The sequence below is a fragment of the Sus scrofa genome, chromosome 1 (genome assembly GCF_054392235.1).
Source record: "Sus scrofa isolate SSC_HxYL_T2T_F1_AM1 chromosome 1, Sscrofa_HxYL_maternal_Yorkshire_Landrace_v2.0, whole genome shotgun sequence".
Lineage (NCBI taxonomy): Eukaryota > Metazoa > Chordata > Mammalia > Artiodactyla > Suidae > Sus > Sus scrofa.
In genome coordinates, this window is record NC_139383.1 from 230,592,021 (window position 1) to 230,608,186 (window position 16,166).

Below are 16,166 nucleotides of genomic sequence, written 5' to 3' on the forward strand. Positions count from 1 at the left end.
GTGGGTTAAGGATCTGGCATTGCCTCGATCTGCAGTGCAGGTCACAGATGTGGCTGGGTTCCAGTGTTGCTGTGGCTGTGGTATAGGCCAGCAGCTGCAGCTCTGATCTGACCTTTAGCCTGGAAACTTCCATATGCCGGGGTGCAGCCCTGAAAAAACAAAAAAACACATTATCTGTAATCCTTGCAAAAAGCAGCTACGGTAGACATTATGATTACCATCCTCACTTCAGACCCAGAGAGGTTTGTGAATTTGCCCGGGATCACGTGAAAGGTGGTGGTGTCAGGATTTGAATGCCAGTCTGCAGGACCTCAAAAACTGCAGCACTCATACCTGCAGACTCACACTTTTCCAGTGAAGCTGTCCCAGGCCCTTGACATACAAGGATAAATCCTATCTGCAGAACACTGCCTAAAGGTTGGGAGACAGGTGAGGGGGCACCCAAGGTGACAGTAAGAAGACAGGAAAGAGGAGAGGCAGTTTGCTACTTCCTACACCCTATTCCTGAACCGGTGTGCTATTCTACAGGCAGTGAGGAACCACTGAGGGGGTCTTGAAACCTTCAGGGAGGAAGGTGGGGCAGATGGATAAAAGAAAAGTTCCTGAAGTATAACATCCATACAACCCTGGAATAAAATAGGAGAAAACACTACAATGTCTATTTCTGCTTTAAAAAAAAAAAAAAAAAAAAAAAAACTCATCTCTTTAAAAGTGTTTCATCTTGCGTACTGTTTCACTACAATTTTCTTTTAATACTAGAGCTGTGCAAGCAAAGACCTGTGCAGACCACTGATGTGGAGGAGGAGTAGGGTGAGGCATGGAGCTGGGCACCCAGGTGGGGTAAGGAGGACAGGACTGGGGGGTTTCAGAGGCTGGGGGCGGGGTGGAGAGTTGGAAGCTGATGACCTATAGCAGCGGGGACAGAAGAGGAAGGGTGTCTCTCACTTGGGTTTCTGGGCAAGTGCTGATGCCATTAAGGGAGGTTGGAATGGCAGGAAGGCAGCCAGCAGGAGGGGCAAATTTCACCTGGGATAGATGCACACAGGACAGGTGAGCAGCCCAGAAGGGAGGGGTTCAGGAAGGAGAGGAGGGCAGAAGGAGGCAGCATCGTGACACTCTGGGGCCTGGCGACCAGGGGCTCAGTGGGGACCTCTGAGGGCAGCGTTTCACATGCAGTGTGGGCATGAAGTGGGTTTCCTTCCTTAGACAAAATCCTCTGAAAGAAAATTCATAAAGTGTCTCTCATGAAATGCCATTGACAAGAGAGAAAATTCTGAGAGATACATACTCAATGATCTGCTTAGCATCCTTCTCAGAAACCTCTTCACTGTTCGGATCCAAAAGTATTTTCTCTTCAGTTTCCTGCCTACTGGACTCTTCTTCCTCATCCTGGGAAAACAAAAGACATGGGAAAATCTTGTTTCAACAAGGGAACCTCGGAGTTCCCATTGTGGCTCAGCAGGTTAAGAACCCGACTAATATTCATGAGGATGCAGGTTTGATCCCTGGCCTTGCTCAGTGGGCTAAGGATCTGGAGTTGCTGTGGCTGGGGTGTAGGCTGGTAACTGCACCTCCGAACAACTCCTAGCCTGGGAACGTCCATATGCCACAGGTGTGGCCGTAAAAAAATTTAAAAATTTTAAAAAAAGAGAGAATCTCTAGGATTGACATTTTCCAAAAAGAGAGGGAACAGTATTTGGCATCACAAGTGAAGTCAGTACAAGTGAGGGAGGACGTAACCCTTACCTAAAACAGGCAACACCTACTGCTCCACTGCTATTTAATCACAGAATGAAACAACAAAAGGAGCCCACTGAGCACCCTCTGGAACCCTTGCTCCCAAGAATAAACTGGTAAACATCATGCCAAAAAGCCAAATATTTATCATTATTTGGTCATCAGAGTCCTGTAGACCATACTTGCTTTTGCTAATCCAGCAACATTCTATACCCTTCTTTCCAAAGCCAACTACAGAGCTCTTAACATTGTCCTTCTCTGGTGCCACAGGGCACTGTGGAGGGAGTGGAGCTTGTAAGCACATGCCTTTCTGTGTGTTTTCTTCCTTCCTTCTTTCCTTTCTGTCTTCTTAGGGCCAAACCTGCGGCATATGGAGGTTCTCAGGCTAGAGCTGTAGCTGCTAGTGTACACTACAGCCACAGCAACGCAGGATCTGAGCTGTGTCTGTGATCTACACCACAGCTCACAGCATCGCCTTTCTGTGGGTGTTTTCTATGGCTACTTCACAGCACACATTTCTGGATCCTTCCTTCCTTTCTTCCTCCCTCCCCCTCTTTTTTTTTCTTCTTTTTTTAACGGATGCACTTGCAACCTGTGGAGTTCCCAGGCCAAGGACTGAATCCCACCTGCAGTTGAGACCTACACTGCAGCTGCAGCAATGCCAGATCCTTTAAGCCACTGCACCAGGCTGGGGATTGAACTCTTACCTCTGCAATGACCTGAGCCACTACAGTCAGATACTTAACCCTCTGCACCAAAGGGGTAACTCCCATTTCTGGATACTTAGATTAAAACCGTGAATAACTTGGCAAAGGATGCATCACCTCCCCACCTCTCAACTGTGTACTTTGTCCTTCTAGCCTGTTTGAAAGCTTCACTGAATATCCATAATGTCCACTCTAACCCACTGGTAGTGAAGGCTGCATCCCTCCAGAAAATCCAGGAGAATTTCCTTTAAAAGTAGGCTTAATGAGAACAATGCACTTCCATCACTCTTGAATGAGGCTGTACAAACTGACATGATAATGCTGAAAATGAAATCTATAATAACAGATCACTGAGTCACAAGGGGTAAACAGAGACATCAGACCAGCTCCTTCACATCCAGGGGAGCAATGAGAGGGGACCTGGTCTCTGGAGGCCCTCGTCAGAGTTCATGCTGGTCCCAACTATCTGGAGCCATCTGCAGCAGTCAGTCCTGGGATGCCACCTGTGGGCTGAGCAGCCTTCTTCACCTCGTCTCTGTCCCTCCCTGGCTCTCAGACTCAATGAGAAGATTCCTCCAATGGCTCATTCATGGGCCCATTCATCCAAGTAAACAAGGAACATTTTAAAAATTGATTTTGTAAGCTTCATACCTCAGAGAAACAGTAGCCTAATTAAAAAAAAAAAGCATGTTTCTAAAAGTCTTTGTTTGTAAATAGCATGCCTTAAACAAACAAACAAACAAAAAAACAACATAACTGGAGTTCCTGCTGTGGCAAAATGGGATCGCGGCGGGATCTGATCCCTGGCCTGGGAACTCCATATGCTGTGGGGCAGCCAAAAAAGAAAAATGAAAAAAAAAAGTAACTTTTATTATCTTCTTTGCAAAAGCAATAAATGTCCATGGTGGATTAATTTTGAGAACACAAAAGGAAATAACAACTGTCTGAAAGTTCTAGTTAGCTGTCATGGGTATGGCTCCTCTGCATGGGCCCCAATTTCTGCTCCACAGCATTTTTTTTTTTTTTTTTTTTTTTTTTTTTTTTTTTTGCTTTTTAGGGCTGCACTTGCCACATATGGAAGTTCCCAGGCTAGGGGGCGAATCGGAGCTGAAGCTGCCGGCCTATGCCGCCTGGGATCCGAGTTGTATCTGTGACCTACACCAGAGCTCATGGCAACACTGGGTCCTTAACCCACTGAGTGAGGCCAGAGATCAAACCTGCAACCTCAAGGATCTGTGTCGGGTTCCTTAACCACTAAGCCATGATGGGAACTCCCACCACGGCATTCTTTAAACCAAGATTCCTCTACACGGGTAAACATCAGGTTTAATGACTACACACTAACCATGCTCTAATCAAGGAGATAAAAATCTTCTTTTAATCCCTCTATATGTAATTTTAAGCATTTTCAATTCTATCTAAAAATACCTTTATTATTCCTTAATTTCTAGTAAAAGTATCCAAGATGACCATTTCAGTTTCTAGATTTATTGAGTATTCCTTCCAAGAGATTGAGATACATGGATAACAAGCATATCCAAAGAATTCAAACAAGAATCACATTTAAAGAAAAACCAAGAGGATCAATAAACTCATTAAACCAAGTACATGTTGCCCTTTTAGTCAAAGTTTCCAGATTTACAACTTCAAACAGTCCAAGGACAAAAGAACTTGAGACATGTTTAGGCTGTTAAATCTCAGTGTAAACCACTGAGAGGCATGGAATTGCCTTTTCCAGATAATCCATCTCCAATTTTCCTCGGAAAACCTTTCCACCATCTCCAATTTAATGCCAGCTTCTCTTTTTTTGGTTTCAAACAAATATAGAATTCACCAAGTTCTGCCATTGGCCAGGAGCCCCCAAGAAGTCACCATACCACTTGGCGTGCACCATCAAAGCTTTGGCAAACCCTCATTTCCAGTTGTCAGCCAATGGCCAACACTGGAGGATGAAGAGACGGAAAGTCACAGGTGCCTCCCCATGAACTTTTCAGCCAATTAACATCAGAGATACATACATACATACATACATACCTCCTCCTCATAATCAGAATCACTCTCTTCACTGTCCGATCTAGGGGCAACTTCGTAACTACGAGAAAGGAGTGGAGAGGAAGAAGAGGATTAGTTCTCTAAATCATAAAACCATGTATCTGTGTGTATATATATATATATACACAAATATAGATATGACACATTCTATGTACACATTGACAAATGCAGGTAATAACTTTAACCAGCTCAGCAAAAATTATGCTGTTTCAGTTCCAAGATTTTTATAAGTGCCACGAAAATCTAAATGCTGTTTTAGTTCCAAGATTTCATAAGGACTACAAAAACCTAAAAAGCCAAAGAACATCAATAAGTCTGCTTTAATGCCATACCCAGGATTCATTTCCAACCAGGCATCCAGCTGACTTGCTTTGGGTGCTTCGGGGCCAAACAGGACCTTGCCAGTTTCTGTGTGGGTCACTTTGACAGGCAGGTCACTCATCTGACTGCTCTCATCTATTGGCTAGAAAGAAGAGAAAACACAGCACTGCTTAGTGTTAAGATCATCTGCCAATTCTGTCCTGGATGTTTCTTGGCCTTTTGGCTGCCTAGTATTTGCAACCCTTTCAAGTGATTAGAAATTTCATCCCCTAATGAGTCCTGGTGGGAAGTGGCAGGTCATCTCCTATTAAAGAAACTGAAAATGCCAGCCTCCCTTGCAGCTAAGGCAGTGGCACAAGCTCCACCAATGGGGCACATTCACTGAGGCTCTGAGTCAGGACCTAGAGGGAAGCGAGGCCAGCAGGCATACTGGTGGGAAGGCAGACCCCAGTGGCTGGGGTGCCAGTGCAGTGGTAATGGCCATGCAAAGCTCCTCTCTACTCCCAGGGCCATCATGTCCTCACTCGCCAGGTGGAGCATACACTTAGGTAATATATAATTGAAATAATAGCACAGCCTGCAATCAGGTCCTCCAGTCCTCCAGAGATCTGATGACTCACCCATGATCCTATTTATATGTCCCCTTCTTTCTTACATCAGGTGGAGTCGATTTTTGTCATTTCCAAATAAGAACCTCCAACCCCTAAATATCCCCCCTCCAGATAAGGATGACTGCCAAGTCACGGTTTCAGAGAGAATAATGGGGAAAAAAACGAGGTACGGTAACTTGTGTCACCTCATTTTGGCTGCTATGGCTTCTGCAGAAACAATGGCATTTATCCAAATCCAAACTACCAGGTACCTGCCCAACCATGGGGGCCTGTGATAAAGCAAAAGGCTCTGCTCATTGGAAGCCTGGTAAATCGACCAAGTCAGAGCTGAAGTTCCTTGTTAGACTCTCAATGAAAAACAGCTTGCTCGGAAAATTAAGGGAATAAATGAAATTGCAGAGGCTGTGTTTAACCTACTTCAGAGAACACATTACTCCTAAAAATGGAGTAATCCTATGCAAATGAATGCTACTGATTATAGGGTGACTGTAGTTCTAAGAGCAGACCCCCAGGCGAGACGTTTGTTTGGAAAGGCTGGTTGTGTGAGTAGTTCACATTATCTATTTTCTTACAAGTAATAAAATTCAACATTTAGACAATTCATTAATTCCAAAGAATTTTCCACAGATTATTCTTATTTGGAGTTAAAAATGATAGGAAAAGCAGAACACTGTAGATTATCTTCTATATTTTGTAGGAAATGACCCCCCTACCAAAAAAATTGGTTCTTTCCCCCTTCTATCCCAACAAAGCACTATCAGAATAAGAAATAATACTTTAGGAATTATCCACAAAAATAACCTTAAAAAAAAAAAAGAGAAAAGGCTTACTCCAGACTTTCTTTTCCATTTGTGGGTGCTGAAACAATGGTCATGAACACTGTGACTTTGAATGTCAAGGTGATAGCTTCTTCCTCATTGATGTAGAAGGTCATGTATAGGTTCAGGTGGTATCATAGGAAATCTACCATCTGCTACCATCTCCCTTGGAAAAATCCAATTCCTTTATCTTGAACTATTATCCATAGCTTATTTCATTGCTTATGTCATACCTCAAAGAAAACTGGGGATCTCTATAGCTGGAGTTTGAACTTCAGCAAAAATACTGAATGAGCACAGCAGAATGTAATCAGAACATTATTTCAAAACAAACTGGGCAACATTTGCTCACTTTGCCCACTTCAAATATAGCACCCGCATGTGTTAAGAATTTTTTGAAAAAGTATTATGCCACAGGCCCAAGGTCAGTGGCTAATTTTCCCAGGAAATAATATGAGATAATATGAGATAAGAGAGCTATCACACTCCCACATGAAATCTCTCCCTGTGTGCTTGTTAATTACAGACTGACTCAAGGCATGCTTAGGTTAGGCTGGGCTTTGAGAAATTAGAGTTGTTTCTAAGTGTTCGAATATACAGCATTCCTCCCCCAACACAGCCCACTGAGCGTTGCTTACCCATGAGACATTTATCCCGATCCTTTCTTCCCGCATGATGAATTACAGCGGTTAAGTAACATTTATTGTTCAAGAGAATTCTGCATGGAATAGTGGTTTCAACCTTTTTCTTGCAACCAGACTTTTCACATTCACAATACGTCTCTTGTGCCCAGTGCTTCTAGAACAGGAAGAGGCAATCCTCCACCGACCCCAATCCTCCAGGTTTATCAGAATTTGTGAGAGAAGTCAGTCGGAAACAAACTCCCCTCCCATTCTGCTCTGAGGGGTGGGGGGGTAGGGGGCATGCCTGCTTGTGTGAACAACTGTCAGAGAACTTGGAATTTTCAGAGGGCAAAAAAAAAAAAAAAAAATCCAATCAATCGATCATTGTAGTCTTGGAATTCAGGAGAATACTGGACATCTTAGGCAATAAAATTTTAAAATACGCTAATAAGGGAGTTCCCACTGTGGCTCAGTGGGTTACGAACCTGACTAGTATCCATGAGGATTTGAGGATATGGGTTAGATCCCTGGTCTCACTCAATGGGTTAAGGATCCGGCATTGCCATGAGGTACAGTGTAGGTCACAGACACACCTCAGATCTAACGTTGCTGTTGCTGTGGTGTAGGCCAGCAGCTGCAGCTCCAATTCGACCCCTAGCCTGGGAACTTCCATATGTTGCAGGTGTGGCCCTAAAAAGCAAAAGTAAACAAATAACCCCCCCCCAAAACACTACATTGTACTCTTTCAAAAGGGAATTGCATGACATGAATTATATCTCAGTAAAGACATTATTTTAAAAAACATGCTGATGAATCTACAAATAGAAGCTATAGGGTTAAGCCTATAGCAAATGTCAAAAAATAGTTACCCAAACACATAAATTGTTTGGCTTATGGAGTTATGAAATATCAAATTGGCAGTAAACAAAGGAAACTGGCTCGTATTTTATGCCTCTGTATCATTTACAGGGAGAATGTAATTATAGAATCACTTAAGATTCTTAAACATTCTGTATATTCATAAACACATGCTTATATGTGCACGAAAAATTCTGGAATGGTACACAAGAAATTTAATATCGGCTGATTGGCAGTCTGAGACAGAAGATTATTTTTCAGTGTATCCCTTTTAGACTATTCTAATTTTCTACTATGGTAATGTAGTGCTATGTTTACTTAAAAGTGAAGAGCGGAGTAAAAATAAAATTAGTATACACAGAGAATGGTGCAGCAAGAAATGGCAGGGCTTCATTCAGCAGAGCATGGTAGAAACGTAGAAACAGGAATGGCTGGAAATCCTTACCTCTCCATCTGGACCCAGGGCAGACTCTCCTCCCTCTGCATTCTCCTCAGCTTTCTGCAAAACAATGTCAAGTGTTAGCTGTGAACCAAGGAGAGGGGGATAGGAAGGACCTCATGGTGTGTGACAGCATTTCATCACTACTTATCATCATCCAACAAAGCTTAAGTATTAGTGCCTTTTATTTGTGCTTTTCTTCACCTAGACAGAGTGCATTTTTTCTTTTTCTTTTTCTTTTTTTTTTTTTTTTTTGGTCTTTCTAGGGCTGAAAATGTGGCATATGGAGGTTACCAGGCCAGGAGTCAAATCAGAGCTGTAGCTGCTGGCCTACACCAGAGCCACAGCAATGGAGGATCCCAACGTCTGCGACCTACATCATAGCTCATGGCAATGCCGGATCCTTAACCCACTGAGCAAGGCCAGGGATCATACCCTCGTCCTCATGGATGATAGTCAGGTTCATTAACCACTGAGCAACGAGAGGAACTCCCAGAGTGCATATTTTATTGGCAACTGGCAGCAGAGAGCTACTGAAAGCGAGGTGTGACTCTGGGCTGGCCTCCTAGAGATGAGTGGACTGTGTCTTCTAGGACCCAAAGAACTTAGGTTGTGGCAGCATCAAGGCAGAGGTCAGAATTTGCAATGTCTTTATGTTTGGCACTACCAAGAAAAATCCTACATAATCTACTCAACTTCCCCATTCCCTTAGCAAATTTTCTAAAAATGCCCACTAAAGAATGAACTCTGGGAGTTCCCATTGTGGCCCAACAGGTTAAGAATCTGACTAGTATCCATGAGGTTGCAGGTTCAACCCCTAGCCTTGCTCAGTGGGTCAGCGATCCGCTGTTGCCCTGAGCTGTGGTGCAGGCTGCAGATATGGCTCAGATCCCACTATGCTGTGGCTGTGGTGTAGGCCAGCAGCTGTAGTTCAGATTCAACCCCTAGACTAGGAACCTCCATATGCTGCAGGTGTGGCCCTGAAAGGATTAAAAAAAAAAAAAGAAAGAAAAGAATAAACTGTGGGGCTTCCCTGGTGGCCTAGTGGTTAAGGATTTGGTGTTGTCTCTGCTATGGCTCAGGTCACCGCTGCTTAGTGTGAGTTCTGCCCCTGGCCGGGGAATATCCACATGCTGCGAGCACAGTAAAAAAAAAAAAAAAAAAAAAAAAAAAAAAAAAAAAAAAGAAGCATGAACTCTGAACCGCTCTTGGGTCATAAAAATACAAAATTCTGTGACTTCTCTGAATATTTTTCATTTTACTTAATTGGCTTTCATAATATATACTGTTTCCAAAGTGGGTACGTGAGGAAATTTGATGCAGGCACTATGATCTCATGAAAAATTCCGTCATCCTCCATTTCTTAAATATTCCAATATCTTAGCCCATTAAGCTCTATGTGCCTCAAAGTCAGCCTAAATGAAAAGCTAGGATTATGTCACATTTTGAACATATCTGAGAGAGCTTCATCTGCAATAAACACAAAATAGTCTAAAACTTCTTACATGTATAACAACTTCTCTGACAAGTGAAATCTTTAATATCACCTTTACAGAAATCTTATTTTAAAGTTATTCTGTGTAGTGTGGTGAGGGAAAAAAAAAAACTTTAGTCATTTTCTTTATCAAGACATTTAAGAAAATGAGTTTTCCTCCCCTGGGCCCTTTAGTTAATTAAAAATATACATAATGATACAGAATCAATATTAAGTCCACTTTGTTTACTTAAGGCATTGATTGTACAATGCATTTTTGCTTCTCATGAAAATAACACAATTGCCACTTGACAAAACAGCTTTTATAGAAAATGGTGAGTGTTGATAATCCAGCCTTTTGTCCATAGTGAAGAAGGGCCGTTTCCCTAAATGTTTGAAATTTTTGAAGTTCTTTTATTATTTTCTTACCAAAAAAATCCATGGATATATGTATGCCAGAGCACAAGGCATAATGTAGAGCTTCTACTTAAGAGGAGGAAATGAAATGCCCCCTTTGGTTATGATTTCCCAAGAATTTAATTTTCTATTTATGCCACCCAAAGTGAAAATACTTATAAGCTCAAAAAGAATGACTAGCATCAAAAAGCACCAGGCCCTATGTCTAGGTTAGGGATACAGAAATCAACAGCAGAAAGGCTCAGAAAAGGAACTGTCCCTTTTACCAGCCGCCCTGAAGATTCCATTTTTGGAATTCTCAGGAACTACACTCAGGCAACTCTTTTAATTAATGGGAGAAAGTCAATTAATCCCACCATTCTTTCCATACAAATCAGAAATAAGCTACAAATTTGGCCAACAAAGAAAATCAAACGAGACAATGAATAAGCCAATTTCTAATATCTAGCTAGTAGAACTGGATCATCATTTCAATGAATAGTTCATTAAAAGGTCTGAAGGACCATAAAAAATAGAATAAAAAATATTCTAAAGAATACTCTTCGATGAAAATGCTATAGAATAGCTAGAGTGTTATCTCAAAACTGCCTCATAATCAGGCCCTTTCCTTACTTAAAACCCTCTAAACTAATTTTTACAATCCCATAGCTTCTCAAATTTAAAACTTGAGAGGCAATGTAATACCAGATTTAAGAAACTTGGTTCTGGAATTAGACGAACTACATTTGAATCCCAGCTCTGTCACTACGTGCAAGAGAACTTAGCTACGTGATCTTGAGCCCACCTTCTCTGTGTCTTGGTTCCCTCTGCTGTAAAATAGGGACCATAACAGCGCCTACCTCATCTGGCTGCTGCTGGACTGGATCACTATTTCAACCTGTACAATCCAATGTTAAAAGTAATATACACTGTGCCTGTCAATTTCCACAATGTGAAAGAATCAATGATAGTCCCAAGGCTATTATTCTTTTACAACTATATACAATTGGCTATAGCACTCTCTGAAAACTGCTTCATAAGGTCACAAAGACAGGGATTTCTGTCTGCTTTGTTCACTCCTGTATTCTCACACCTTCAAGGGGTCCTGGCACTTAAATGGCACTAAATAAACATTTGATGAATGAATGAATGAGTGAAAGCACCAAGGACAATGCTTTCCACACAACATACATTCCATGAATTATCATTATTGTGATTAGGCACCAATATATTTGCAAGTCATAAAAGAGTTAAGAACACACGCGCACAATTTCTCCCAGACTGGCACTCCATGAGATTTCCCTTGCATGCCCTGTACTTAAAACCTGTTCAGCTATGTTATTATATGTGGTGGAAGCCAGATGGCAGTCTCCTCTATGGCAAGAGAGGTCAAGTTCTCCCATCATGCTTTGAATCCCTTCAGTTTGGAGATGCTGTTGGTATGCTTTCATAAATCCACATTCTCACATCTAATTGGTGCTTAACACTCTAGTCCTCTCCCCAACAAAAAATAAAAATAAAAAATAAAAAACCCTTGCATTTTTAATATTCAGGAATAACTCCAAGAGTTCTCTTGTGGCTCAGTGGGTTAAGGATCTGGCTTTGTCACTACAGCAGCTTGGGCCGCTGCTATGGCATGGGTTCAACCCCTGGCTCAGGAACTTCTATATGCCACAGGTACAGCAAAAAAAAAAAAAAAAAAAAGAACTCTGAACAGATTGTGACTGTGGTGCTACCACTGGAGGTCACCTTGGACAGAGTCTGAGCACCTGGTGAAATGCCCTGGTGCTAATGTGGGATCTGCTGCCTAAGGACACATCATATACAGTGAATCCGTAGTGTGTGACTACAAATACATCCTGACAGTGTCACTGGCTGATGTCTGAGCTTGTTTCCATTGATTAAAACAAAAACCAGGAGTTCCCGTTGTGCCTAGTGGTAACGAGCCCAACTAGTGTCCATGAGGACGAGGGTTCGATCCCTGGTCCCACTTAGTGGGGTAAGGATCTGGTGTTGCCATGAGCTGTGGTGTAGGTCACAGACATGGCTCGGGTTCGATCCCTGGTCCCACTTAGTGGGGTAAGGATCTGGTGTTGCCATGAGCTGTGGTGTAGGTCACAGACATGGCTCGGATCCCGAGTTGCTGTGGGTGTGGCATAGGGTAGCAACTAAAGCTCCAGCCCCTGGCCTGGGAACTTCCATGTGCCACAAGTGCGGCCCTAAAAAGACAAACGACAACAACAAAAAAACCAAACCCACTGCAGTTCATCCATGAATCAAGACTAAAAAAACTTTGCACTGGCTTCTCCCTACTTTTGAGAAGTTGGGAGACAACTGGCTTCCTGATTTCCAAGGCCAAAGTCAAGTCAACCTTCCTTTTAGGAATGTTCATGAACAAAGCTATGTGCACAGCTACCCATCTTCCTTCCAGAGATTATATAAAATAATTAATGAAGGGGTGAGGAGGGAAAAGAATTCCCAAATATGCAAATCCCATGGAAGCTGAACACTAGAAAATGGGCTTCAATGAGGTGCTTCATGTAGATCACAACACAGGCCACAAACAGCCTCACTTTGTAAAGAAACAGTTTTGCACCAAAATATTTTACAATCGGTATTGTCAAGTGAACACATTTTATCCCCAGCAGTGTTGTTATAATACGGCGAAACACCACTCAAATGTGCTGGCATCTTAAAGACTCATTCTGCTTTCAGAGAAACCTAAGATTTACAGAAATCACTTAGCTTATTTTTACTGCCACTTAAGAGGACCTTTGAGCATTAACATAGGTGATCAGGCAATAAAAAATAGCCAAGAATATCAAATTAACAGGCAATTGCTTGTTACTTAGGTTGTGCCTTCCAGAGAAAACCAATTCTAACATTTTGACTCAAGTAACTGGTCCATCCAATTAAGCAGGACTTCAATCCAAACTTCTGGTTTCTCCCATTTTGACAATGAACTTATCAAATAAATCTAGTCATCATGCATTGTGTTCACCTACCATTATAATAGTCACCTACACTCAAATGCCCAGAACTGCCTTAGAACTTTTCTTTCGCCTACAAAAATCAACTTGTAGAGGAAAACTGCAATAAATTAATCATCTTTGGGGAAAAGAGATGAAAGAATTGAGAAGGGTTGGAGAGTAACTTGAATTTCAAACATGTGTCTCAACATTACTACTTTGCATTGGATGCTCTTTTCACTGAAAATTATATCAAGAGGCTTTTCTAATTGATGGATATCTAAACGAAAAATAAAAACAACATTTTCTATCACTCTATTGATAAACACACTATGCCAGAAAGATTTACCCTCCAAAATATCACAGACTTGAGATTGATTTATAACAGTGTTTGATGAGAAAGAAAACAAAGTAAGTTTCGGAAAGAAAACCAAGACCATGATGAAAAAGAGCTCCGGAACAGGTGGGGAAGGGGGTAGGCATAGATTCTCTAATTATGTTTTCATTAGTATGATGGGTTTCCAAGAAATGTCTCAATAAATAATAAGGGTATAGTTCTGCTAGTATACACCTCATTGAAAGATCAGGAAGAGTGAATCAGTTATTTATTTTTGGCCTTAAGTCAATAGTTGAGCAAGCTGAACTCCTGAAATGACCTGACTTCTAAGCTGTAGGTTTGGGGTCAGGGGGTTGGAGTGGGCTCCCACACACACAACTTAAGGAAAAACACACCCTAAATCTCTGCAAGAAATACCTCATTATCACTAGGAGCCATTGGATATTGGAAGCCACGTAATTAGAAAATTCTCTTTGTAGGAGCTGAGGAGGGACAGGTAGGCAGTGTCTGCCAAATATGATAAATCCTCATTTCCCACTGCAGGTCTCAGCAGCCGAGGGACCTGTCATTATCCTAAATTATATGCTACCTAGTAACATCTACTTGATCCTCAACTAGAAAAAAATGGTGTCCATTTATTTTCTCAACATTGCAGAGAATATACAATAAAGGCGGAAAAGATTTTCTTTTCAAAAAAAGATATAACCCTTTTCAATCATCATGATCTACATTTATACCAAAAAAATCATTTGATAAAATAACTAATATTTAACTGAGCACTTATTATGTCCTACAAAGCATTCTAAGTGCTTTGGATAAACTTTCCTACATAATCCTTACAACAAATCTAGGATGTAGCTACATTCCCATCACCTTCTTACGGGATCAAGTAACAGACCTCTTAATAAAATATCCTACAAAGGAATAAAATCTAACCAGTATTATATGTTTTCTTACGCAGTTATGAATTTAAAAGATTGCGTACAAATGCGATTTACGCAGCGCTCTAATTTCATGAGTTAACATGGTCAATCCTACTTGAACACACCCCCATTTCAACCCAGAGTCCCCCAGGAGAAACATCTACTCTCAAGGCAGAGGACAAAGACCTCTGGGTCATGCTTAACGCACATAACAGCAGATTCATCCTGTCACACTGTAGAGACTGCTGTCATGTAATTAGATATTTCAATACTTGAAAAATTACCCCTCCTCTAACACTTAAGTAGATACATAGAGTTTACTTCTTTTTCTTCCACTTCGAGGGCATTAATGGAAGGCCCAGCTGAGAAGGAGAAGTTGCAGAGTGATTTATAAATGCATGCTTCATAGCAGCAGCTCTAATGGTGAGAAGAGAAAACCAAGCCAAGGTCATGAGAGGTTAAAGGAAACCCACTCCATTATTCACTAACACCAAGTAAACACAATCAACTCCCCAAGAAAGAAAAACACTGTCTCTGTCACACTGGTGCAGTTCTTAAAAAAATTATGTACTAGTTTAACACAAAATAAAAAGTTACCCTTCTCCAATTAAATTACAAATGTTCACCTTGGTCATCTTTAATGCACAGTTCTTCCAGTTGCCTGATTCTCAACTGTCCTACAAGTGCTGCCACCAGCTCAATGCTATTAGTTCACTGGGAAAAGAAGCCTTTCTCAAAACAAAGATTTAGTATGCCTTAGTTAAAACAAAACAAAACAAAAAAACCCAGCAGATAGGTACAGCATGGTATTCACTTCAGCGGGAAATGCTGAGAAGGACAGCATAGAATTTTGCAGCATCTGCTTGCAGCTTCCCTCCTCTACAGAGAAGCTGGAACAAGCAACTCTCAATCATTCACTCTAATGGAGGGGAGAAGAACTGCAGATAATCCAAAGTGTCAGATAATCAGCTTTTGAAAGCATCCATTTTCTTTGCACTTGAATTAAGGTACATCTGGAATTCAGTAACTCACTTTGAACTAAGTCCTAAAACCTCAGGAGACAGTTTTCAGGAAGGACTATGAAGGAGCCTAGTTTCTTTTGTTCTTCTTTGCCCCACTTCTCCCAGCAAGATGGCCCGGGAAGGAAATACAGCCTGATATCCTTGGTCCTGCTAAGGGCAGAGTGGGCAAAGATGCTAGGCATCCTGAGCACATGCCAGGGAAGAGAGGGCTGATGATAAAGTCATAAATCTGCACATTCCATCATGTGAGATCATCAGTGGGAGATGCCCAAAGATAGTCACCAGGCCGACCGGAGTCACTTGGGTACCTATTATTCATTTGCCAGGAAATCAGGCTCCAGTTAGAACACCTGCCTTCCTTCACCACATTCATTACAGTTTATAAGTATATACTCGGGTGCATATTTAATTAATATCCCCCTCTCTCTCTCTGTCTCTCTCTCTCTGGTTAAATTAAGAGGGCAAGAATGACTGACCTTACCATTGCACTCCCTCTCCCCCAGCATGTAGCACACTGCCTAGATCATAGTAAGCGTTCAGCTAATATTTGCTGAGCAAATGCATAAAATAGAAAAAAATAAGTGCTACTAGCAAACCTGAAAGCAAGAGTTAGGAGGTAGAGAGCCAACCTATTGATGACACAGAGCTGAAAAATACTGTGACAGGTTCCCCGCTCTGCACAGATCAACACAAAAATAAAGGTGTAATCACTGACATGCAATTACGTATCTTTGCTTATGATGATGTAATCTAATACAATGGCTAGAATCCATTAATTAAAAGCCAGAAGCTCAAATCTGGGCCATTAACTTTTAATCACAAAGAAATGCAGAATATGAACATTAGTGCTACAAATAGTAATAGTGACCTTTTTGTGAC

General features: G+C 41.5%; 1 protein-coding gene across 14 annotated transcripts in view; it reads right to left on the reverse strand.

Annotated features, from left to right (window-relative positions):
* The window catches only part of SMARCA2 (SWI/SNF related, matrix associated, actin dependent regulator of chromatin, subfamily a, member 2), a 191,115-nt gene that overhangs the window by 128,029 nt on the left and 46,920 nt on the right, over positions 1 to 16,166 (reverse strand). For all 14 annotated transcript variants that reach the window (XM_021064340.2, XM_021064291.2, XM_084986871.1 and 11 more), the window contains 4 exons: positions 8,173 to 8,226; positions 4,829 to 4,959; positions 4,479 to 4,536; positions 1,289 to 1,389 (listed from right to left, as the gene is read on the reverse strand). In XM_021064340.2, the coding sequence (XP_020919999.2) occupies positions 1,289 to 1,389; positions 4,479 to 4,536; positions 4,829 to 4,959; positions 8,173 to 8,226 (344 nt within the window). The remainder of the gene's footprint in view (positions 1 to 1,288; positions 1,390 to 4,478; positions 4,537 to 4,828; positions 4,960 to 8,172; positions 8,227 to 16,166) is intronic.